Source organism: Podarcis bocagei, assembly GCF_964188305.1.
Source record: "Podarcis bocagei genome assembly, chromosome: Z".
NCBI classification, from domain to species: domain Eukaryota; kingdom Metazoa; phylum Chordata; class Lepidosauria; order Squamata; family Lacertidae; genus Podarcis; species Podarcis bocagei.
This window is the reverse complement of record NC_138140.1, coordinates 50,162,577-50,186,253: the sequence shown is the minus strand read 5'-3', so window position 1 is coordinate 50,186,253 and position 23,677 is coordinate 50,162,577. Positions and strand designations below refer to the sequence as shown.

Below are 23,677 nucleotides of genomic sequence, written 5' to 3'. Positions count from 1 at the left end.
TCCATACCCCCCAGGGAAGCTTTTATACCTATTAGGCAGGCAGAGGTTCTCCTCGAGGAGGAAGATGTGAAGGAGTATCATTAAAGGGCTACAAATGGTCAGACAATTAAGTTTTATGAATGTTTTACTACAAGAGAGGATATTGTTTGGGTTTCTTCTTGCCCTTGGTCCTGAAAAAACTTGCGTATGCTTGTTAGAGCTCCTCTTGCTTGCTAGAGGAAGACAGAGTGGAATGAGCCGCCTGGGTGGTGCAGAGCTCCTTTTCTCTCCTTTTGGGGCAGCCCTCTCCTTTGTCTGGCTCCCTCCTCCGTCTCCTCCACTCGGAGCGTGGGCTGCCTGCAAACTTCAGGTCTGGGCTCTGAGTGAGTGGCTCCCCCCACCCTCCGCCCCCCACCTTGGGCCTCTCCAGCCAGCCACAGAACAAGCTCCCCATGCCTGTGAACTGAGTGGCTGAAGAGTGTGGCACAAAAGCGGCATCTTCCTTGGCCTCCAGCTGCAGCCCTTCAGCCAGTTCAGGCGCTCTTGCCTCTCCCTAGTGCACCTAGCCTGCCTGGCCCTGCCCATAGGTGGCACACACACGGGTTTCATGCCAGCTACTGTGCAGGTGAGAGGAGACAGCCGGTGAGAGCAAAGCGAGGAGGAGGAGGAGAGGAGGAGGAGGAGCATCCGCAGCAAAAGTTCAGCTTGGAAGAATAAAAGCAGCTGTCAGATAAAAGTGCCTCATTGGACTGCCTGCAAAAGAAGGGAGATCTGATCAGCCAGCTGTTTCTCAGCCTGTCCTCCAAGGGGACTGGGGCCTTGGTCAAGGTGAGTGAGGGGGCTGGGAGGAGCACCAGAGGTGCTGCAAACTGGGCAGTAGGCAAGGTGCCTTGAAGCAAAATAGGCTCTTTTCTGGGACATAGAAAAGAAGGGCCCCTCCTTTCTCCAGCCCACCCAGCAAAAACAGGGGATGGTAATAAGGTAGGAATTGGGTTGTTTTGGTGGGGGACGGCAGGAAGGGGCTGGAGAAAGGAGCTATCTTGTCTTCTGAAAATACGCATTTTAGTTTCACTTTCCAGCTTTAGATGGGGTAAATATTTGGTGTGGGATTCTGAAGGTGGGTCAAGAAGTTTCTCTCCAAGTTTTCCTTTCTTTTAAAAGAGCGAGACCATGATATCCCCTTCCCCCCCCCCATCATGGAAATGGGCACCACTGTATGGAGTTTTCCTTAATAATTATATGCAATTATTCCATGTGCATTCCTCCACTTTCTGTGCCACATAGGGATTGTGTGTGAAGTTGGGCTGGAGAGGGTGGGGGAGGGAGAGGATACAATTAAGACTAGTTTATTTCCCAGCTTGCTCTCCCCTTCCTCTGACTAATGTAATCTTGGTCATTCATACTTTAAATAATTTTGTACAGGCAAACTTTTATTCAGAAGGAAAATGAGTTTTTTTTCTAAACACATGACTCCTCAAAATGTTGCAATCTCCCCCCCCCCCCGGAAATAAGCTGGGGCCATGCCTGCCCGGTTTTGCAAGACTTGCAGAGTCACCCCACCCCTAGCAGCTCCTTCTGCCCCCCCCCCTCAGTGGGTGCCATGCTGTCCCCATCTGCAGTGGCAGAACCTGCAGTCTCAAATTTAAGCAGTGCCCAGTGCAACACCAAACCTCAGTGCCCCACTGCCTCTCACGCTCCATTCTAAATAAAAATTGTGGGTGTCCCCCAGGCTCCATGCCTAGTGCAACCAAACCAGGGGTGGTCTCCGCATCGCCTCTGCCCACCTGCCCTTACCCTGGCACTCTCAGATAAGGTGGCCTAAGAAGGCTGGTGTTTTTTGAGCAGAGTAGCCAAATGGTCGTGTTTTCCCCTCCTGCACCCCCACCACTGCCCCACATGCCCCTGTGCACCAAGGCCTGAAGTCTCTCTGGTATCCATAGCAACACCTTCCCCATGCCTGAGGGGCCTTGGCAGGGCGGGAGTGCTCCTTCCCTCTCACAACTGCAGCGCCTTTGCATCTCTCAACTGCTCCACACATTACGTGATGCAGAGACCATCCCCGTGTAGAGAGAGAGAGCTGTATCGCCATGTGTGAAGAGGAAGATCGTATGCGTTTTTGTTGTTGCTTCTTCTGACATTGGTTATGGGTGACTGCGGTAAACACACTTGTGCGTATTAAGCCAGGCGCTGGATACGTCTTTTCCCAAAGCAATTATCTTGACATGGGGAGAAACTTAACCCAATTAAAGCAAGCTTCTGATTTGTAAGAGCATTTTGGGGGCTCATAGGTATTACTGGCATCATCATTATGAAATACCGTATACTGCCATTATGGTTTTTATTTGTGATTATTGTTACAGTGCCATTTGTGTACATCATACTTTCCCAAGAGCAAGAATGCAGGTCCCTGCCCCAGTGGCCATACAGTCGGGGGGGGGCGGGACAGAGGATGGGGAGAGGGACATGGAGACAGGGTTTAATGGGAAAACAAGCAGGTCTGCATGTCTTCCTTGCCCTGTTTGTGTGGCTGATGTTAGGTAGCTTGAGTTAGTGTGCTGGAATCTGGGTTTTAATTCAGCTGAGGACTTAAGAAGAGCCAGTGACCCATCTAGTCCAGCATCCTGCTCTCACAGCAGCTGGAGGAGGAGGAGCTGCAAGTAACAGGCTTCCACCCTTCATGTGCTTCACCTGTTCTGTAAACAGACCCTCCATAGGGGTTCCAAGCGCTCCACTCAGAGCTGCTTAACAGCAGGCCGTTTGAGGGAATAGCCTTTGCTTGCACATGAAAGAAATGAATGAATGAGGCTAGTAAGTAGGGTTAAGTGAGTACGCAGGAAGCAGACTCTCCTCTCCAAAATGTGACTTCCGGGTATAAACCCTAACAACACCAGAAGCAGGGGGAGGAGGGGCTGTGTTTGTGGGTTTCCCCGCACCCTCCTGTCCCGTTGCTCTCATGTGTTGTGTCTGCCTCTTTATCTTTCACTCTCTGGAGGAGAGAGGTACGATTAAGCTCCATACTAACCCGACTCCTTGCAACATGGGCCTGCCCCAGCTTGCAAATTTGGGGTGGGGTGCCCGGGGTGCAACTCACCAGGCAGGTTGAGTTCTCTCCCCCCCCCCCCCGCCGCCGCCGCCACCGTGCGCAGGTTTCCGTTGGCCTGGTGCCTGATCTAGATTAGCCTCTTCTGGTATTGCACCCGCAACATTTGCGCTGGGTGATGACAGTGGGGGAACGGAGCTTGGGATCTCGTTGAACTTCACACACTTCCGCACTCCCTTTTGCAAACCGCAACTGTTCCTGGTGAGTGGAAAAGAGCAGGAGAGGCGGAAGGCTGAAGACCCATTCAAGCCAGCGTGGTTTCTTTCCTTCCTTATCCCCCCCCCCTTGCCACACCTATTCCTGCATTATCTGCCTCCTCCCTGCAAACTCCACGTGCCCTACCATGCAGTACCAATAGGCTACATGTGTTCCCCCAGCAGGGCCTGGTGTCCTCCACTACTTGACGCACCATGGTGAAGGATGCAGGTTGCTGCAGCCGGTGTGCCACCTGCCTGCTGTGCCTCTACAGCTGCCGTTGGACTCGTAACAAGAAGGGTCTGGTAACCAGCAAGGTGAGTGGGCAACTCTTCTCCAGCATCTGTAGGGATGTGTTTAGAGAGTACTGGCTGGCCTGGCTCTGTGGCGTCATGAGGCATGAGGAGAGCACTGGCATGTCCTGGAGAAGAGGGGCAGGGGGTGCCAGGCATGGACCCTTTTTCTGTCAAGGGCTTTTTAAAAGTTCATTTTTCACAGCATTTATTCCCTACCCCATCGCCAAAAGGACTCCCAGAGAGACTTGCAAAAATCAAGACAGTCCCTGCCCTCAGACTCATAATCTAAAAAGGAAAAAGGAATAGGAGGGAGGAAAGAAACAGAAGCTCCAGCAAAAATTCAACAGAAATCTTTGTCCTTAGGCAGCTGTGTTTTGACCTGTTTTCCTTAGTGTCCAATATGGCAGGATCCTCCAGCTCTCGCTTTCTCTCTCTCACCACCCTCTCCTAGCACCCTCAGTTTTGGCCCACTCAGTGCTGTGCTCTCAAAAGTTCCAGGAGACCTGGTGCTGGAATTGGTCGGTCTGCCTGACTCTCACAGAGAAAGATGGCTTGCCTGCCCTGACGTGTCAGAAATTCCCTCTTACTGACTAATCATGGCCCCCTTCTCTTTCTTGACAGCAAAAGACAAACTGGTTTCCCAGCACAGTGGGGGAATGTAGCCATGCCTGTAAAGTATCCTGGTCCTCATTGTATCATTATTATCATTTCATCTTCATCATTATTTAGTTCAACAATTTTTAATGCTGCTTAAAACCCTTTTTCTAAGCAATGTACAATGCGGTTACAAATATATAATCAGGGGGAAATCAGTTAAAATCAATAATAAAAAGCTTCCTTAAAGTGCCTGCTGAATATTTCTTTTTTAAAAAAAGAAGTCTTCGTTGCGGGAGGGAGGGAGGGAGGGAGGGACTGCCTGGTAGGGCTGGCAGTTTCTGGTTTTCATCATTGTGATATATCAGCAGCTAAACATTGTGATATACTGATATATCACAATATCTGAAAAAAGGATGTAACTATGTAGAGGCAAATAGGCCAATGTCTTGGCAACTGCTACTACTTAGGGGTCTATAAAGGGTACATTTTTACTTACCTTTAGCATATCATTACAACTGTTATTTTATAGTACAGAGAGCAACAGGGGCAGCAGGAAACATAAGAGAAGCGATGACTGGCTTCACGGGTTTTCCCATTTCACAATTTTTTACATAGCACCCTCACAAATTGTGAATTGTGTTATGTCGCCATGTCAAATATTATAGAACTGTTCTCACAATGTGGACTTCGAACCAACTTCAGACAATGTATTGATACATCACCCAGCCCTGCTGTCTGGTCTCAGTCGGGAGAGAATTCCACAATACGGGAACGCTTGGCTCCTGGCAGATGCAAGCAGTGCCATTCGGGACCCCTAACTACGATTCCCGCAAATACATCAGGGATCAGGCAGGGATCGGGATCCAAGTACTTAAGGGCCTTGTGAATTAATGCAGGAACTTTGAACTTGACCCAGTAGCATATGGGCAGCCAGTGCAAGCTTTTGAAAACTGGAGTTATGTGCTGGTGATAATCCATCTCCATCAACAGCCTAACTGCAGTGTTTTGCACTAGATGGAGTTTCCAGACCAGGCCCATGGGCAACCCCACATGATAATTATCATTATGAATTTCTAAACCACCCTCTATTAATTAGAATCCCCGAATGGTTTGCAACAACTACATTAAAACCATAATTAAAAAACAAACATGGCAACACAGCAGGGATGGGCAGAGGTGAGCAGGCGACGGGAGCTTAGAGGAAGTAGCAGTCATGGGCAGCCACAGAGTCTGTGGCTCCAGCTCCACCCCTTCGTATACTGGGTGACACAGGGGCGGAGGAAAGGGGTGTGGTGGGGCAGGCCACCCCGGGTGTAACCACTGAGACAAAATGCCAGGCGGCACTCACCATGGGGCTTGCACCGTGCCCGAGCCACGCATCTCTCCTGGGAGAGATGCGGTGGCTTGGGCGCCCTTAGCCTCCACACTGCCCCCAAAGGTTCGCCCACCGCCTCCCCCTCAGTTGTAGGGCAGCTGAGTGGGAGGAGGCAGGCAGACTCCTCAGAGGCCCAGCGGGGTGTCCTGCCCCGGCTCGCCCTGCCCCACAGGTGGCTGGCCCCGCCCCTGGGCGCAGGGCATGCGCGCTGCCCCAGGCACCCGACTGGCTTGCTCCACCACTGGGGTGGCATGTTCAGCAAAAGTGAGAAGAGGCATTATCTGATCACGTGACAGAAAGTGAGTTCCTGAGAATGTGGGTGGGAGGAAGCCAGGGGGGATGGCCATGGGGGAAAGCGTTCTTTCTGCTTCCCACCCCTCCTGCAGTGTAGGCCCTCTAAGCAGTGCAGGGCTGGAGACAGATGGCATGTTTTTCCCTCCAGAGAGGCCATTTGAAGGCCATTTGAAAGAGGGATTGCTGCTCACAATGTATATATTCTGCTCAGGTATGCCTCCATGTATAGGGCTTTATGTGCACTTGGCTAGCTTCAGTTTACCTGCATGTTGCCTTTCTGTGGTAAACCTAAAGCATCAGAATACCATGCAATAACAATGTAATATAACAACACCTAGTAAAATGTTTAGCATCTACTTTCCAAGGTAATCATTAACAATTCAAAACATATTGCCAAAATATAAACATAGAATCAACATTTCAAAAGGCCCACCGAAACACACCTAGCAATCAGCTCAGTATTATACAACTGGGCCAACAATTAATCCTAAAGCTTGGAAATAAAACTACTAAAGACAAAATTCAAATTAACAGCAAAATAGTCTATCTACCCTTACTAAGAAGAAGCCAAAAGCATGGAAGAAAATACAAGATCTTATGTCCAACCTTTCATTTCAAGGCACATCAGCAAAATGATTTCAGAACAAATGAAATATGTATGTTCCCCAAGGGATGTAAAGCTCCTCAAATCACTTTCAAAATTATTATCTAATCTTCAGTCTAAGGCTAAGCTGTCCTCAGAGCTTGATTTAAGGTGGGCTATAAATCAGAATCTGCTGTCGGTGCCGCAGCTCAGCCTTAGATCAAGCAAGGCAAAAGCATAATTTCATTCGTTACTTTTAACTCACTTTTCTGTGTGGAGACACAAACTGGCTTACAAGATTAAAACATGTTGTGTACAAATTTTCAGGTTTAAATATACCGTAGCTATTTGAATCTTTTCTCTCTCGCTTTGGATCAAAGCTAGTTGGGAAGGGAAGACATACCAAAGTTCAGATTTTATAAGGAACGACAGGATTGATGCCGGATAGTCCTGTTTTAAATGTATTCGGAGCTGTCTTTTATTTTAAAAACTGTTTTAAATTATTTTTTATGTAAATCGCCTTGAGATGGCAGTTTAGAAGGTGATTAATCAGTGATTATGGTGATAATAAGGAGAAGGACTAACATCATATGTACACTACTTCCCAAACTAGTGGTGTGCTGCATCTAGAGCAAATGGGAGTGTGTGCACAGCCACAGCGTAATGGCACCAGATAAAAAACAAATGCAGTACCACAGGCACAGCAGATGGTAAGAAATAAAACCAAAAGCTTGCTGAAACAATTTTCAGCAAGTGTCTAAATCAGCCCTCAACAGCTTGGTTCCCTCCAGTTGTTTTGGTGGGAACCACTCTCATTATCCCTTAGTGGCTGGGGCTGATGCAAATTGTAGTCCAAAACATCTGGATTCACCAGGTTGATCCAGATACTAAAGGAGAAGGAGGCTGACAGTAGGAGGAAATTCCACAGCAATGTCACTGAAAAGGAACCTGTCATGGGTACTTTCCTGTCTGATCTCACAGATGACCACCTAAAGCATGTGCCTAGGGCATGCCCTCCACTGTGTAGCCACAGCCAGCCTTGCACATCTGGAGCTGCAAGTGGGGCTTCCAGGCCAGAGGGTGTGTCATCCAAGAGTCAAGAGCCACCTATTGAGGTGCATCTGCCGGTGGTTCATTTTCTAACCTGTTCCTCCTCTTCACAGTGCGACTGTGCCTGGTTCTTCTTCGTCTTCTGCGTGTGCCTTTTCGCCCTGGCCTGGTTCTACCTTGCCTTTGTCACCCTCAATGATTTCCACAATCTCAATGAGTGAGTAGAAGGCCCAGGGTGCCCCCCCTAAGATTCTCTCCAGCTACCTTTGTCATAACCCTTCCTCACCTCGGGGTTTTTTCCCTGCCCAACAGATTCATTTTCCGCAAGACAGGATGGTGGCTTGACTGGTCGATGGTGATGCTGTCTGGAACAACAACTCTGGTCACCTTCTCCTCACTGCTCCTGGTACACCCTTTTTATTTGGCTCTTTTCCCAGGACACTTGCACCGTACCTCCAGAATTCCCTGGTCTCGCTTTGGGGTGGTTGGGGGGTGGGGGGAAATCAACTTCTTAAAACCCATTTGGGAACATGCTGTTCTGTCTACTAAGGGCCGTTTCATATAACCTATTTGTAGAGCATTTATCCTGATTTGTTAGAGGAGAGGTTACATGATGTTGCATCAAAACAAGGGTTATCCCACACTTTCCAGCATATTTTCCCATCACTTTCCTTATTAGAAAAAGTCAGGTCTTTGGGAAAAGTGGGTTTGTAACACAAGACATACCTATCTATCTGAATTTGCTAGTATGTGATTAAGTCTGGGAACTCCAGTTTTTTGAGAGAGCCAGCAATATCTAAGCACAACATTTCATAAAACTTAATAGAGCTCCTTGGGAGAAAGTTAAATCAGCACATTGAGAATACCAGTGTACAGTGGTACCTCGGGTTAAGTACTTAATTCGTTCCAGAGGTCCGTACTTAACCTGAAACTGTTCTTAACCTGAAGCACCACTTTAGCTAATGGGGCCTCCCGCTGCTGCTGCGCCACAGGAGAACGATTTCTGTTCTCATCCTGAAGCAAAGTTCTTAACCTGAAGCACTATTTCTGGGTTAGCGGAGTGTGTAACCTGAAGCGTATGTAACTCGAGGTACCACTGTACTTTAAAACAGACACACACAAAGTAGGAACATTAGTAGATACCGTATTTTTCGCTCTATAGGACGCACTTTTCCCCCTTCAAAAATGAAGGGGAAATGTGTGTGCGTCCTATGGAGCGAAGAAGCCATAGCCCCGCGACCCTCTCCCGACTGGAGAGGTGACACGCGGCTATGGCAGGAACCTCTACAGCCCCGTGTCACCTCTCCAGCCGGGAGAGCACGCGCACGGGGCTAAAGAAGCCCCCCGCGACCCTCTCCCGGCTGGAGAGGTGACGCGCGGCTATGGCAGGAGCCTCTATAGCCGCCCGTCACCTCCCCAGCCGGAAGAGCGCGTGCGGGGAGTGTCTGCAAGCCTCGCGCACCCGGCAGGAGGTCCCACCGGGTGCGCGAGGCTTGGGGCGGCAGCCTGTCGCCCGATGCACGGGGAGCCCTCGGGAGGGCTCCCCCTGCTTCGGGCGAGTGTCTGCAAGCCTCGCGCACCCGGCAGGAGGTCCCACCGGGTGCGCGAGGCTTGGGGCGGTAGCGGACTGCTTGCGCGCACCTAGAAGCTTGGGGCGCACTGAGCTCAGCACGCCCCAAGCTCCTGGTGTAGCGCAGCGATCCGCTAGCCCTGGGAGAGCCCCGCGGCTCTCCCAAGACTAGCGGACTGCTTGCGCGCACGCAGAAGCTTGGGGCGCGCTGAGCTCAGCACGCCCCAAGCTCCTGGTGTAGCGCAGCGATCCGCTAGCCCTGGGAGAGCCCCGCGGCTCTCCCAAGGCTAGCGGACTGCTTGCGCGCACCTAGAAGCTTGGGGCGCGCTGAGCTCAGCACGCCCCAAGCTTCTAGGTGCGGGCAAGCAGTCCGCTGCCGCCCCAAGCCTCGCGCACCCGGTGGGACCTCCTGCCGGGTGCGCGAGGCTTGGGGCGGCAGCGGACTGCTTGCGCGCACCTAGAAGCTTGGGGCGCGCTGCTTCTAGGTGCGGGCAAGCAGTCCGCTGCCGCCTCAAGCCTCGCGCACCCGGTGGGACCTCCTGCCGGGTGCGCGAGGCTTGGGACAGCAGCGGACTGCTTGCGCGCACCTAGAAGCTTGGGGCGCGCTGCTTCTAGGTGCGGGCAAGCAGTCCGCTGCCGCCCCAAGCCTCGCGCACCCGGCGGGACCTCCTGCCGGGTGCGCGAGGCTTGGGGCGGCAGCGGACTGCTTGCGCGCACCTAGAAGCTTGGGGCGCGCTGAGCTCAGCACGCCCCAAGCTCCTGGTATAGCGCAGCGATCCGCTAGCCCTGGGAGAGCCCCGTGGCTCTCCCAGGGCTAGCGGACTGCTTGCCGGCACGCAGAAGCTTGGGGCGCGCTGACCTCAGCCTGCCCCAAGCTTCTGGATTAGTGCAGGGGTCCGCTAGCCCTGGGAGAGGCGCCCGGCTCTCCCACGCTAGCGGAGACCTTGCCGGCACGCAGAAGCTTGGGGCGCGCTGAGCTCCGCACGCCCCAAGCTCCTGGTGTAGCGCAGCGCACCTGGGGGGGAAATAAATTTTTTTCCCTTTATTTCCCCCCCCCCCAAAATCTAGGTGCGTCTTATGGGCCGGTGCGTCTTATGGAGCGAAAAATACGGTACCTTCGGACTGAGTGAGACTGCTGGTCCATCTGGCTCAGTATTCTCTGCACTCAATGGCAGCAGTTCTCCAGGGCTTCAGAGAGGGTGCCTCTCCCAGCCCTGCCTGGAGAGATTCGGAATTGAACACAGGGCCTTTTGCATGCAAAGCAGATGCTCTACCACTGAGCCACAGCCCCTTCTCCATCAGCTGGATAAGATTAGCCTAAAACGTATACAGTGGTACCTCGCGTTAAGTACTTAATTCGTTCTGGAGGTCCGTTCTTAACCTGAAACTGTTCTTAACCTGAAGCACCACTTTAGCTAATAGGGCCTCCTGCTGCTGCTGCGCCGCTGGAGCACAATTTCTGTTCTCATCCTGAAGCAAAGTTCTTAACCCAAGGTACTATTTCTGGGTTAGTGGAGTCTGTAACCTGAAGCATATGTAACCTGAGGTACCACTGTATAAGTGAATATCTCAGAAGCCAGAAGGAAGGTTCTGAGAAGGGTGTCTAGTGGTTAGTGGCTGAGACTTTTGTGACAGTGGAATTTGTAATGCAAATAGGAAAGTATCTGCCAACTTTCATAATACAGGTCTGAAGGCTTTGGGTATAGAAAGCAGGTTGCCTAACTGCAGAGTTATGGCTTTTCTTCATTTTTGAGTGGTGTCAACACCATCATCTTCGTATGAGAATGTGGTCCTCCTGCAATCCTTGTCCCAGAATCCAAAGTGGGCTCTTTGGTCCTAAGTGACATCACTCTCCCATTTTAATTATAGGTTCTGGCACTCTGCCTGCAGCTCTGGCACCAGCCCCTGAAGCTCCATTGGATACACAAGGTAAATCCCTGCCCCAAGCACAATTCCAACTTCTTATCGGTTTCCTTTGTGGAAGGCACAATCGTACACAAAAGTTTGTGCTGCTGCTGCATAATGTTGGTGCACACCAGATCACCACCATTAACTAGGTGGATTCCCAGTATCAAATGAGCATGCATTTATTTATTTTTGCACTTAGTGCTGAGATAAAGTACAACAGATCTCTTCTCCTGATGTCTTTTGATGTTAAGTGAATGACAGGTGGGTGTGGTTGGCCCAAAACGGCCTGGTGGTCCTCTCCTGTTACATTTTAGTCTGTAAGCTCCTTGGGACAGAGTTTCACTTTGCACAGTGCCTTGCACATTGATGGCACTATGTAAGTTTATTTTCCTTATTAAAATGTTTAGAAACTGTCTTCTATTATAAGATAACAAGGTAATTTACAGAATAAAAACCAAACAATTAAAACGATAAGGCACTGTAAGCAAAAATACCACAGATTTCCAGACTTTTCCAATAAAGCCAGTGCTATAAACTAACAAATATTTTTCCAATAAAGTCAGTAATGAGCTAATATAACAATACCATTGAAGGGGAGAGGACACTGGGGGCTTGCAATGTTTTGTAAGGATGGAGGAAAAAATTGATTCACTTCACATTTAATAGAAACATGACTACAATGTGAGAACCAAAATACTGCTGTGCTTTGAAATTTACATTTCTCTATTTTTTTTCTGTGTAGTTCTCCAGCCAAGCAATATGTTAAAAATGCATACAGTAAAGTGTGCATATAAATACGCACTAAAATGCTTAACGGCTTTTCACAAGGACTTGTAACTGATTTGGAAATGTAGGGAACCGGGCTTAAGACTAGAAAAATAGGAAACTAAAATAAACTGAAACTGACATATTCACCATTCCCTACAAACATGCAAGTAGAACACAGGTGGAAGTGAAAAGGATACACACATCAGCTTCCCCAGAGAGAAGCCTCACTGCACCCCAATATATGCATTGCAGGGACGGCATGACCCTCGGGATCCCTTCCAACTCTACCATTCTGTGATTCTATGTTCTGCTACTCACTTTCTCTCTCTCTCAAACACTCACAAGCAAACTTATTACTTTCCCATTCCAAATGCAAAACAATCTCTCTAAAGATGTTCAACAACACTAGGCCCAGAACAGAACCCTGCAGCTCCAAACTTTTCACTCCCCCCCCAAAAAAAAAATAATTTGTAATGTATGTGTTGCCAAAGCAAGCACACTTTTTTCCAGAATGGTGAGAAACCAATAGCTTTATTTAGTTGCAACAATGTACAAAATAACCAAAGTAGTACAGTCCTTGCAGAAAGGTCTTGACAGTCTATACCAGGGGTTGGCAAACTACAGTCCGCGGGCCGGATCAGGCCCGCAAGGGTCGTTAACCCGGCCCAACCGCTTTCTGAGCTCCCTAGGGGAAAAGACAAAAAAGAGGGACGCTGCCGCATGTTCTTATGCAAAGTCCTCCTTCAGAATGAGGAAAAGCAGGGGGAGGAGGTGCCGCTGGCAGGAAAAGAGGCACTACCCAGGGAGAGGGAGGGGGCAAGAGATTTATGGGGGGAGGGAAAAGAGAGAGGGTTCATTTTTTCACCCAAAATATAGTCTGGCCCCCCGCAAGGTCTGAGGGACAATGGACTGGCCCCTTGCTGAAAAGGTTTGCCGATCCCTGGTCTATACATACTGCCTCCTTTTCAAAATAAAGCTCTTAAAGTGGCTTGAATACAGTTGTCCCCGCCCCCAGGCACTTGATGCTGTCTTCTCTTCCTTCCAGCTTCTTCTGATCCTGACGGCACTTGTGGTGGCTTCTGCTTTTGTGGGGGTGGAGGTTCAGTGGGAAGAGCAGTGGGAAAGTGCCCGCATCTCCCTGCAGGTAAGAATCCACAGCTGATGGCATGATCTCAGAGAATATGAGCCATGGCACAGTTGCCACATGAATGCTGCCCAAAAATGAATTGAATGGTGAGATTTTGGGATATAACAAGTGTTTGCCATGTGATTTTGGCACAGGTTGTGTTTTTTTCCTTGCCTTCCCTTCTTGCTGAGCTGCTGCGCATGGCATCGCTTGCAGCAGCAACTGAAACATGGAATGATTCATAGCAGCTTCTACACAGCAGTTAACTTGTGAACCATCCCAGTGGGTACATTCAGCAACAGTTGCTTGTGCACCTGTTGGACCTTGTTGGCCAGACAACTGACAGCACAGGTAGACCCCCAGGAAAAGTCTGATACCCCCTGCCCTCTAGCATCCCACCCAGTACAGGTAGTACGAAGCAAGTCAGGCAATGTGCCGGTGGTAGGGTGGTTCTTATGGCTGATGAAGACCAGACAGGAGGAGGCAAAGTTGATTGGAACACAGAACACCCTTGCACATTTTGACCAAGTTTTATATCCCAAAATAAAGGGGCTACAAAAATAAATAATAGATATATAATGTCTTAATATCATGTATATACAAAATGTCAGTTATGGTTTAAGGAGCATTATATAATCAGGCATCCTTGCTCATTATTATATTTTAAGCAAAATGACAAATTATAAGACTGAGAATACTAGATAAGGTTGAACATTGTTTTGGAATGTTCAACCTTATCTAGTACTCAATTTTTCAATAAAATTGGTTTTATGCACATCCTTCAGCATCTCTTTTATAACATGCAAGTTTTGTCAACAGTGCTATATATTCCATATGTTTTATTACCATTGCAAGATGTCAGCTGGTTTATCTGATTTCCAGTTCCTTGTTGTGGCTACTCTGGCTGCAGTGTTGCAAGTTCCAAACCTTCCACATTTGCTATGCATTTCAGACACTCCAGTAAAACATATTTGGTGGTTAAGATTATATCGCCATAAAGAAGTTCATTTATAAACCTCAACGCCTCTTGCCAAAAGCTTATAATCTTAGTACAGTTTAATTTCCAGATCACTTATTTAATTTATGAGTCATTCCTTGTGAAAGCATCTTGCAGCAATTAACACTAACTGTGGCTTTTCCTTCTGGGTGAGGACTCCAGCCCTTGATGCCCTGTGCCATTATCCTGCAGGGAACTATGGGTTAAAAGCTTAGCTTCAGGGCCAGCCTATTCCCTGGCATTGCCCCTTCATTCTACCTGCTCTGTTTGTTCCATGTTGCTGCAGCCTGATATGACTCTCTTGGAAACTCCAAACCAATGGCTAACTCTTGTTTCTGCCCTGCCAGGCAACAGGTCCCTTCCTGCACATCGGAGCTGTGGTGGGCATGACACTGCTTGCCTGGCCAGTGGCTGACTGCTTTTACCGTACATCCTGCTCAGGTACCAGGGAGGCCAAAGCTATTCTTGTTCTCTCCCAGTACAGGCCCCTACAGCAGGCATTTCGGAGTCTTCCTTAGGTGTTGGACAATGTTTCAAGGCCACACGGGGTCCCTCCTAGGACTAATCTACCCTCATCATTTAAAACGTTAGAAATGTGTTATTAAAATGTGACACCGGATAGCCCTGTAGAGCAGCGAAATGTTGCCAATGAGGACTTGCATTGGGAAATATATAGTTTTCCAGATCAGTGTCGATCCAGCCCTAGTGTCTTTTTTTACCACTCATTCATGATTATTTGTGCTTGTGATAAGGCTACTCGGACAATTACACACAATCTCACTTCAAATACTGTTTGCACCTGCAAATGTTTGGGGCAGTCATACTGCTTCATTTCCAGCCAGTGCATATCCTGTTAAAATCCTATTTATTTGTACCAAAACTGGGAGAGTGAGGGGAAAGTTGTCCCACTTTTGTCGTTTTATAGCCCCTCCAGACAACAATGACATAGCAGCGGTGGGGAAGCATCACAGAACAACTAGCAAAGCAGACTAAATTCACCACTAATGCACCACTATTGTGCCAAGAGCATGTTGCAGACTACACTCTGAATAAAATGCCAGTATGGAGGGGCCCTACGTCTTGTTTATTGGCAGCACTGCATGCTGCAGTGTGTTGCTCAGATATTTCTTTAGGGCTCTAGCAGGTGGCACCATTGCATTATTAGAGTTCCACTCTGAAGAAACAAGTAGCCTCACTGGTGGGAAGAGACTAGGATGATCCCAAAGAGCTGGGGGCCCAGTTCTGATATCTTACCTGGAATGTCTTCTCAATGCTAGTAATGAAGGTCTAGCTTGCTGTTATCTTCTTCCAAGACTGCCGTTGCATTTTACCTGCATTTTCCATCTGTCTGTTTCTCCACAGTCCTCAGAACTCTTCTGTTGCTGTTGTATCTGGGTGCAGTGTTTGCTCTGTACTTAGCCCCACTGGGTATTGATTCCCCCTGTCTTTTGGAGTACAGCCAGCTGCCCCCCAAGCCAGCTCTGTTCGGGCACCGTGGAGCTCCCATGGTGAGTAGCCAGCACCTCCTTTGCACAGCAAGAAGCAGAATAATAGGTGGCATATCCAACTGGGGACAGGGAGACTGACTAAAGGGATCCAGAGGTGCCTTATCTCTTCCTCCACCACCACTCCCCCTCCTTCTTCTTCTTCTTAGATTTATATTCTACCTTTCCCCCCAAAAGGACTCAAAGTAGCCTACAGATAAAAACAAGAAAAGACATAGAAAAATCCATCATTAATATGCGATTTAGCACTGGTAGAATTAAAATTATACAAAAATATATGCAGATAATTACAATGAAAGCAGCACAGCACCAGCCCTTTCATTAAAAGCAGTCAGTTCCCAAAGGCCTGTTGGAACAACAAAGTCTTCACTGGCTAGCAGAAAGACAGCAGTTTAGCTTCTCTAGGGAGGGACTTCCAAAGCTTGGAGGCAGCCACCAAGAAGGCCCTCTCCCACCTGTCATTTTATGTCCATTTTTAATCTCCATCCAGCTTGCACCTGAGAATACTCTGATGTCCTTCCAGAAGGCAGTTGACTATGGAGTGAGCGTCTTGGAGACAGATGTCCTGGTGAGGTAAGGGGAGCGGAGGTGGCAGATCAGCTGTCTGTGGGAGATGAGGAGGCCCCAAGGCAACTTCTCCCTCCAGCAGTAGAGATGAATCCATTCCCCAGACCAAGCTCTTTTCCTCTTTCTCGCCTGGCAGTGCCGATGGGGTCCCTTTCATCATGCATGACGAGAAGCTCATCCGGACCACAAATGTGCAAGAGGTTTTCCCTGCTCAAGCCCAGTCCAATGCCAGCTCCTTCAACTGGACACAGCTGCAGCAACTTGATGCTGGCAGCTGGTTTCTGCAGGTGAGAGCTGTGTGGTGGGGCCAAGTCAAGCCCTGTGCAAGCTTGGTGGGGTGAAATGGGTGCTGCTGGGCTGACTTGCATGAGTGGAATAGCATTGGTTGCTCCCTGTGCATTTGCTCTCTGAAGGGATACAATACGGTGGGAAATGATTTCCTGTTGTGTGGGATGGAGAACAGACAAGAAGGTGCTGTATATCTGGCTGTAATTCTTACTACCAGAATACACAGACCTGGGTTTGCCAGTGTGGGCTTCTCCATTGTGCCCATCTGTACCTTTACGGCACCCGCAAAGATCTCAGCATATATCTGCTCCAAAATCCGCAATACATGGGAGACGTTTAGCTCTTCCTGCTCAGCCCCTGTTTTCACCAGTTCAGCCTCTCCTACATGGGACATACCCTCCAGAATTGGACACCCACCCTCTTTTCCATTCTGAACAGAGGAGAGGTGCAAAGGGCTTCTCTCTGTCAAGATGCCTCTCCCCCCCCCCTTCCCAGTGATGCTGGAGGGGGCTTGCCTTCAATTTTCTCTGCTCTTTTAGGTGTGGCAGCCAATTTGCATTACGCCATGCTTCCCTGCAACTCACACATACCAACGTTTTGTGACTGGTGCGCATGGTACTTTCTCAAAATTCCAAATGTTCCTGTGGGCCCAGAAAGGTGATTGGCACCTGGCTTAGTCCCTCAATAGGACCAGATCTAATGAATCCAATAGGGGCATGTGGGCTGTGGTATTTGCTGATGATGATCTGATCCCTACTGAGCCCGTGTGCTCAATAGGCTGTGCAGATGACTGCTCTGAGGTAGCAGAGCTCCATGGGCTGCATGCTAATTGGGTAAATCCTTTGATATCCTGATGTGGTCCTGCTCCAAATTCTGTCTTACTGTGAAGGTAAGTATCCTTCACAAAAGACCAGGGCTTTCTTTGAGCAGCCCTGATACTTCAGAACTCTCTCCCAAGGGAGGCTTATTCAAACACTTTCAAAACACTGTTCTTTTTCAAGAGGCCTCTGGTTTGGTTTCGTTCTTGTTTTGTATCACATAGCCTTGCTTTGCAACTGCTTGTCAAAATGGTTATCATCAATAAACTGTTTCTATGTTTACATTTTGGTTTGTTGAGCAATGCTGAATACCATTAAATATTTTGTTGAATGAATATTATTGTGATTACCAGTCCCAGACCATGGAAACAGCATTCTCTCAAGTGCAATTGCCCTCTTACTTTCTCTTGTCCCATAGGAGTGAATGGTACAGTGTTCATTATGCTCCCTTGTAGTGAGCAAGATCCTTAGATCTGACTGGGGAAGCCCTTGCATGCAGCAAAAATGGATGGGTGGTGATTGCCTATTCGCCCTCAATGGGGAACTAAGCCTGGGTTGGAAAAGCCCGGAGCTGCAGGGCTCTATGATGTCCTCTCTCATTGACTCCATTCTTGCCCCCTACCAGAAGCCGCCCTTCCCCACAGCACGAAGCCTCTCAAAGGCAGAACGAGCTTTGGCACAGGCACAGCGTGTTCTGTCTCTGAAGCAGCTGCTGGTTGAGGCCAAGAGGCACAACGTGTCCGTCATGTTTGACTTGCGTCCCGAGGAGGATCCCCACTATGAGGACCTTGTCAATGTCACTGTGGAGACTATCCTCCATTCAGACATCTCCCCGGAGCTGGTGAGTTGTCCTCACTGCTTGACAGGACACAGTGGGCTTCCCCTTGGAGTTGGTGGGGAAAGTGGGTGGACAGGGATGAGGCTGGCATGCTTGCCTTGAGAAATTCTGCCTGAATGCAAACAACAAGGAAGGCAAGATCAAGCCAGCAGTAAATCACACTGAGCAAATAGAGCAAGTAGCTGTTTATTAACAAAAACGGGATCTACACAGGAGTGTCTGGCCTAATGAGCACAGCAAGTCCTCTCTTGTAGGTCTTGCCCCCCATGAAGCAGTGGGAGTGAGGAGGGATCTCTTGCTTACCATTTCCCTCCTTCCCAGATCCTGTGGCTCCCTGACGAGTTTCGAGACTGGGTGAAGCAGCGGGCGCCCAGGTTCCAGCAGGTCTATGGCCGGAAGAAGCTGAGCAATGAAACAGAAGACCTTATGCGTATTAACCTGCCCTACCAAAATCTGAGCAGCACTGAAATCCGGTTAGTTGGGGGAGGCGATGCGCAGGAGGGAGGGCAGTGACAGTGGGGCAGGTTGGTGTCTGTCCCAGGCATAGGTCAAGGAAAGAGAATTGGCTAGCAAAGATAGTTTGAGCATCCTGAGACAACGTCTTTTCTTTTTGAAAAAAAAGTCTCAAGTTTTTGTTACTCCATGAATAAGTTTGGAAATATAGAGTAGGCTCATTGAAATCAATGGACCCAAGTTAATCACGTCCACAAATTTCAGTTGGATCACTTTGAGTGGAACTAACTTTGGACAGAATCCTACATAAAGGAGAACAATTTAGAACAGCACATGCACAAAATCAATGCAGATCCAAGCCAGATAATCGCCAGGATAAAATTTCCACTTAGAAAGCTTGTTGAAAGAGGAATGTCTTTAGCAGGTTCCAAAAAGGCAATAGAGAAAGTGCCCCTCTGATATGCAGTGGGAGGGAGTTCCAGAGGGGAGATACTTCCAAACTAAAGGCCCGATTCCAACATGGTGCAGAATGGACCTCCTGATAGAATGGTATCTGCAGCAGGAGTGGATTTAGGGGAGCACAACCAGTTCAGTTACACCGGACGTGGAGCCTCGGTGGCACTGCAACCATTATTTAGAATGCAGGCCAGGGTGTGTGCGTGCCAAATGTTGGTGTCACACAGGGTGCCGCTGAAACTTGAGACCCCAAAGTCCACCACTGTCTGCTGGATGCTCTCACACAGGGCATGCAGGGGATCTGGCACCCTTTTGGGGTGAGCAAAGGATACAGTGGTACCTCGGGTTACATACGCTTCAGGTTATATACGCTTCACTCCGCTAACCCAGAAATAGTGCTTCAGGTTAAGAACTTTGCTTCAGGGTGAGAACAGAAATCGTGCTCTGGCAGCGCGGCGGCAGTGGGAGGCCCCATTAGCTAAAGTGGTGCTTCAGGTTAAGAACAGTTTCAGGTTAAGAACGGACCTCTGGAATTAAGTACTTAACCTGAGGTACCAGTGTATATCTAACCCCAGATGATAAGCCCTGAACATCGTCCCAGAACACAGCAGCAAACTCTGTGGGTGGAAACTGTGGGGCTTACGCTCAGTCTCCCTCTCTGCCTTTGCTTCTGGGAGCCTGTCTTTTCCCTTCAGCGTATCTTAGGCACTAGGGTTTCTCCTCCCTAGAGGCTTCACGGGAGTTTCCCTATTCTGCTTTGGTACCATGAATCCCACCTTCTTCCCTAGGGAGTATCGCCGTGACAACATCTCTGTGAACTTGTACGTGGTGAACGCCCCGTGGCTCTTCTCGATCCTGTGGTGCGCAGGAGCCAACTCTGTCACCACTAATGCTTGCCAGGTGCTGCAGGGAATGGAGCGCCCCCTCTGGCTACTGGTAAGACTGGCAGTGGCAGGGAAGGACTAGACTTGTAGACCACCACCACCACCACCCCTGTGTAGGCAGCTTCCCGGGGAAACTGGCAGCTGCCCGTTTGCCCTTTCTCCCACCCCAATGACCTCCATTCCCCATGTTCCCTTCTCCACAGCCTCGTGCCACATACCAAATGATCTGGATTGTGACAGACTGTGTCTCCTTTCTGCTGATTGTCTGGGCCTTCTTCTTGCTGAAGTGAGTAGAGTGTGAGGAGCTCCCTTCTGCATGGGCAGGGCATCCTGCAGCTGCCAACCCCTAACATAGCAGGGCTGGGGAAACCTGTGGCACTCCCATGATTCATTGACCATTAGCCATTCTGCCTGGGGCTGATGGGAGTTGTGGGGGCCACTGATGACCGCCTTCCCTGCTATATAGCCATGTCTTCACAGCATGGGCTGGGCTCTGCCTACCAAGGGGGCATTTAGGAAAACCAATGCACAAGTGTATTCACTTGGGCGCCACCCACCTGTCAGTCACCTGATGTCATGGACCAATCTGCCAGTCTTGCTGGTGTGTCCTTGCAGCCTTGACCTCACCTCTGCTCTGCTCTTCCCTAATCCAAACATGGCCTCAACACTGAGTGACACTGTTGACCTACCTAAAATATTTTTTCAGGTTCCTGAGCTCCATTGGATGGTTGCTCTCCTCTTTTTCTTGGAATTGTTGGTAATAAGTTGTGGGTAAAATAATCCCCCTGTATTTGCAACATGGCTAATGACTGGCGTGATATATCCTAGCTTCCTCTATTCCACCAAGATCAAAATACTTCCCTTGTCTCTGGCAGAACAACTAGCGCTGAAGCTGAGGGTGGGAGGGCACACCTGTCTCTGAGCTAACTTATTCCCCCTCTTCCCCTTACAGAAAATGGTCCCGAAGAAAAGAGCCACAAGGTAAAGGGAGACGTTGGGCCTTCAGATCGGTGTGATATTTCTGCTATATTTTGTGTGTGTTGTGCTGTACAAAGAAAAGCGATCCACTTTCCACCATCGTTTGGGATACCTGCAAACTGACAGGGGTGACTTGAACTCTATTCAGCAACTCCATCAGTGGGCAGAGGCTGCAGTTATTTCTATTGCACCTTTCTTCGAAGGAGCTTAAGGGTAGCGTACATGGTTCTCACCCACAATGACCCTGCAGGTGGAGCCTGTCTGTTTAAAACATACAAACACCTTGACCCACAGTGAATAGACCATAAAGCTAGTAGTCCCCTACCCAGGATCTCCTGTGTTGACATTCTTCTTTTTCCTTTCTGCTCTTCCAGGTTATGACTCAGATGTGCTCCTGACAAAGATCCACAGCCTGTTGTCTGAGTGACATATCAGCACAAACAGAGCAGAGGCCCTGTCCTTCCCATTGGTGAATGGGCAGGGCAGTTTTCACCTTTCAAAATGTCTTTTCTGGGGATGGCTTCTGGCTGTTGCTGAGACCTGGTTGTGGGGGCCTCTGACCCCGGGAGCCAAGAGGCACAGCCGCCACATAACCTCTGGGGAGCACAGCAGGACTTCTGCAATTATCCTGCAATCATCTCTCTCAGCATGGCCTAGATCCTGAAACTGCCGGGAAAGGACTGTACCAGTTGTGGCAAAGAACTGGAGATCCCATCTTAAGGTTTAAGTGTTGTCCCTGGTCTGGGAGGTGATAGAAATTTTCTTTTTTCTTACATGCTTCTGAAACTGTTATCAATAAAAGACCCTGCCTGATTTGAGAAAGCTGAGCCAGGCTGCAGTTCTTGTTCCAGGGGTGTGGAGGACAAGGACGAAGAGAAAGTACATGCTTTCTTGCAGCTAGGCACTTTGCATCTCAAACATGGCTCTCATTCAGCCTTTGCCAGCCTGGTGCCCTCCAGCAATTTGGGACTGCACTTCCTATTAGCCCCAGCCAGATGGGAGTTGTAATCCAAAACAGCTGGAAGGCACCACTTTGGTGAAGGCTGCTATAGGCTGTGATCTAGCATAGAGCTACACTAAACCATTGCTTAACATTACATATACAAGAGTTGATCAGCCCAGCGCCAGCCTCTCCACAAGAGTGACGCCATCCCTTCCAAATCCCAGCCTGCTTTGTCTGTGTCAAAAGTGCCAACCTGTTGTGTCTCATTGTGCAACAGTGCGTTGTAGGGAAGGGAGGCACCCCCTCCCTCCCCATGAATCTGTTCTACCTGTGTTTCTAGCCAAACAGGCATACTTTTAAAGATACTTTGAGATCTTTCCCCTGCTCAAGAACCCCTTGCAGAATTCTTCACAGAAAACTGTGTCTTTTAGTGGGAAGAGCAAACTTCTTAGTCTTTTGACATGTTGAATAAAAGAGGTTCCGGGTATAGCTCTGGTGGTAGCGGCACAGTAGTGTTTTGTTCACTAACCAGAATTAACGACCACATTTTGAATAAACATCACTTAATTAAAGAAAAAAAGCATTTACAAGTCTCAGGCTCATACACTTCCCCCATCCTCTCCAATCACCTTGTAGTTGTGCCAAGCGCCTGCTTCCACTTTAAACTGCAATTTTTCATTTTATACCTGAAGGTGGACAAACTGCGGTATTAACAGTGATGTATTGAGAGAAGCCAGCTTCAAGCTGTGGTTTGTGATCTTCACTCGTTTCAGTAAACCATGGGTACCACATAACCCCACACTTCCCTGTGTGTTATGCTAAGGTAGAACCAAGCCAAAATATGCAGGGTGTGAAAAACTGCAGAATGCTTCCTGGAGGTTCAGTAAACTACCTCATACGTTGCCATGCTACACCCTCCTTTGCTGTGTCAGGGACCAACTTCTAAGGGCCCAGCACTCCCAATCTGGCAAGTGGCAAAGTTCCTTGTGCAGAGCTCATTTGTGCCACCAATCCCCACAAAAAGGCAAGGCTAAAGTTGCTGCCCATCAGCTTATCTGGGCCTGAAACCTGTTTATAAGACCAAGGTTTGGCCGCAGAGCATGTGAAAAGATTGTTTCTCTGTAGGTACAGAGTGCTATAGATAGCTCCTACTTGTTCCTGAGACCAAGGGCTTGAAAGAAGTTCCTTTCTTGGCTGCAGATTTTCAGACAGCCTTGAGGGATGCTGCATAAAGCACAAGAAAGGATCTTTTATTGAAACTTCACCATGGTTCTTTTAATAAGCTGAAGGAGCTGCTGCTATTTTGATAAAGATCAGAAGTTGCAAAAAATGTTGCAGCCCTAAGTCTCTGCTAATAGGACTTACACACCTGCATAACTGGGCAGTAGGCTTATTTTTATGAAAGAGCTTCCTGTGACAAAGCACCATCTTAAGAAGCAATTTCTCTTCTAGAGGGAAAGCATACTTATTGTTTTCAAAACACTTTTACTGGTGTGCAGATTTAGTTTGCTGATTAATTAACCTGCTTTGGAAGTGAGTTGGTTTAAATAAATTGTAATGAGGTTGCAGTCCAAGTTTCATTAAAAACATAGGCTTGCAAATGTTGCTTTGGTATGGGCAAAGATCTTGGGGTGAAGGAGAGGATGGCACAGCTTAAAGGAGGAAGCTATATACTAAATGCTTAGCATGGAATCTGAACCCACTTAACAGGAAACTTTCCACAGTGCTTCTAGGAGGTATTTAGGTTCAGACAGCAGCAGCAGCAGACGTCTCACGGAAAGGGCACACAATTATCTGGCTGCCCTTAAGACCCATTTGAACTTTCAGCATAGCTGCTAAGGGCAAGGTGTCACGCAACTGACTTCAATGGCACAATGGGAATGAAGCAATAATGCAGCTCCAGAGGCAAACAAGGCTTGAAGTCAAAAGCTGTACGAGCTACAGCTCTGCCAAAATGTGCTACCACTTAACCTCAAGCAGAGATGGGCTACTGCTTAAGCAGCCAAAGCACTAACTATAACAGACTGTACCAGTGCTCACATAAGTGAAAACATGTCCCTGGCCAGCCAGATGGAGAATGTCCTGCGTATTGTGTTTGGGTGGGAGTTG

The 23,677-nt window shown here is 48.7% G+C and overlaps 1 protein-coding gene across 4 annotated transcripts; it reads left to right on the top strand.

Annotated features, from left to right (window-relative positions):
* Positions 1–284: 284 nt before the first annotated feature.
* On the top strand, positions 285–21,447 carry GDPD2 (glycerophosphodiester phosphodiesterase domain containing 2). Of its 4 annotated transcripts, none has more exons than XM_081180475.1 (16): positions 285–807; positions 3,457–3,591; positions 7,583–7,686; positions 7,782–7,875; positions 10,909–10,968; positions 12,761–12,859; positions 14,186–14,279; positions 15,201–15,346; positions 15,834–15,916; positions 16,047–16,197; positions 17,642–17,857; positions 18,176–18,327; positions 19,552–19,699; positions 19,851–19,933; positions 20,600–20,628; positions 21,000–21,447. In XM_081180475.1, the coding sequence occupies exons 2-16, from the start codon at positions 3,490–3,492 to the stop codon at positions 21,050–21,052; spliced, it is 1,614 nt and encodes a 537-aa protein (XP_081036601.1). In that variant the 5' UTR covers positions 285–807; positions 3,457–3,489; the 3' UTR covers positions 21,053–21,447. The 4 variants fall into 4 exon arrangements, with proteins under 4 accessions (XP_081036601.1, XP_081036602.1, XP_081036603.1 ...); XM_081180476.1 differs by having other exon boundaries at positions 648–807; positions 3,460–3,591; XM_081180477.1 differs by lacking the exon at positions 285–807 and adding an exon at positions 3,152–3,280.
* The last annotated feature ends 2,230 nt before the right edge of the window (positions 21,448–23,677 follow it).

Bases quoted from the DNA above. Each gene is read 5' to 3' on its own strand.
- GDPD2 (XM_081180475.1), top strand. From the start codon at position 3,490: ATGGTGAAGGATGCAGGTTGCTGCAGCCGGTGTGCCACCTGCCTGCTG. The intron at 12,860-14,185 runs GTAAGAATCCAC...CTGCCCTGCCAG, and splicing joins GTGCCCGCATCTCCCTGCAG to GCAACAGGTCCCTTCCTGCA. The intron at 16,198-17,641 runs GTGAGAGCTGTG...GCCCCCTACCAG, and splicing joins CTGGCAGCTGGTTTCTGCAG to AAGCCGCCCTTCCCCACAGC.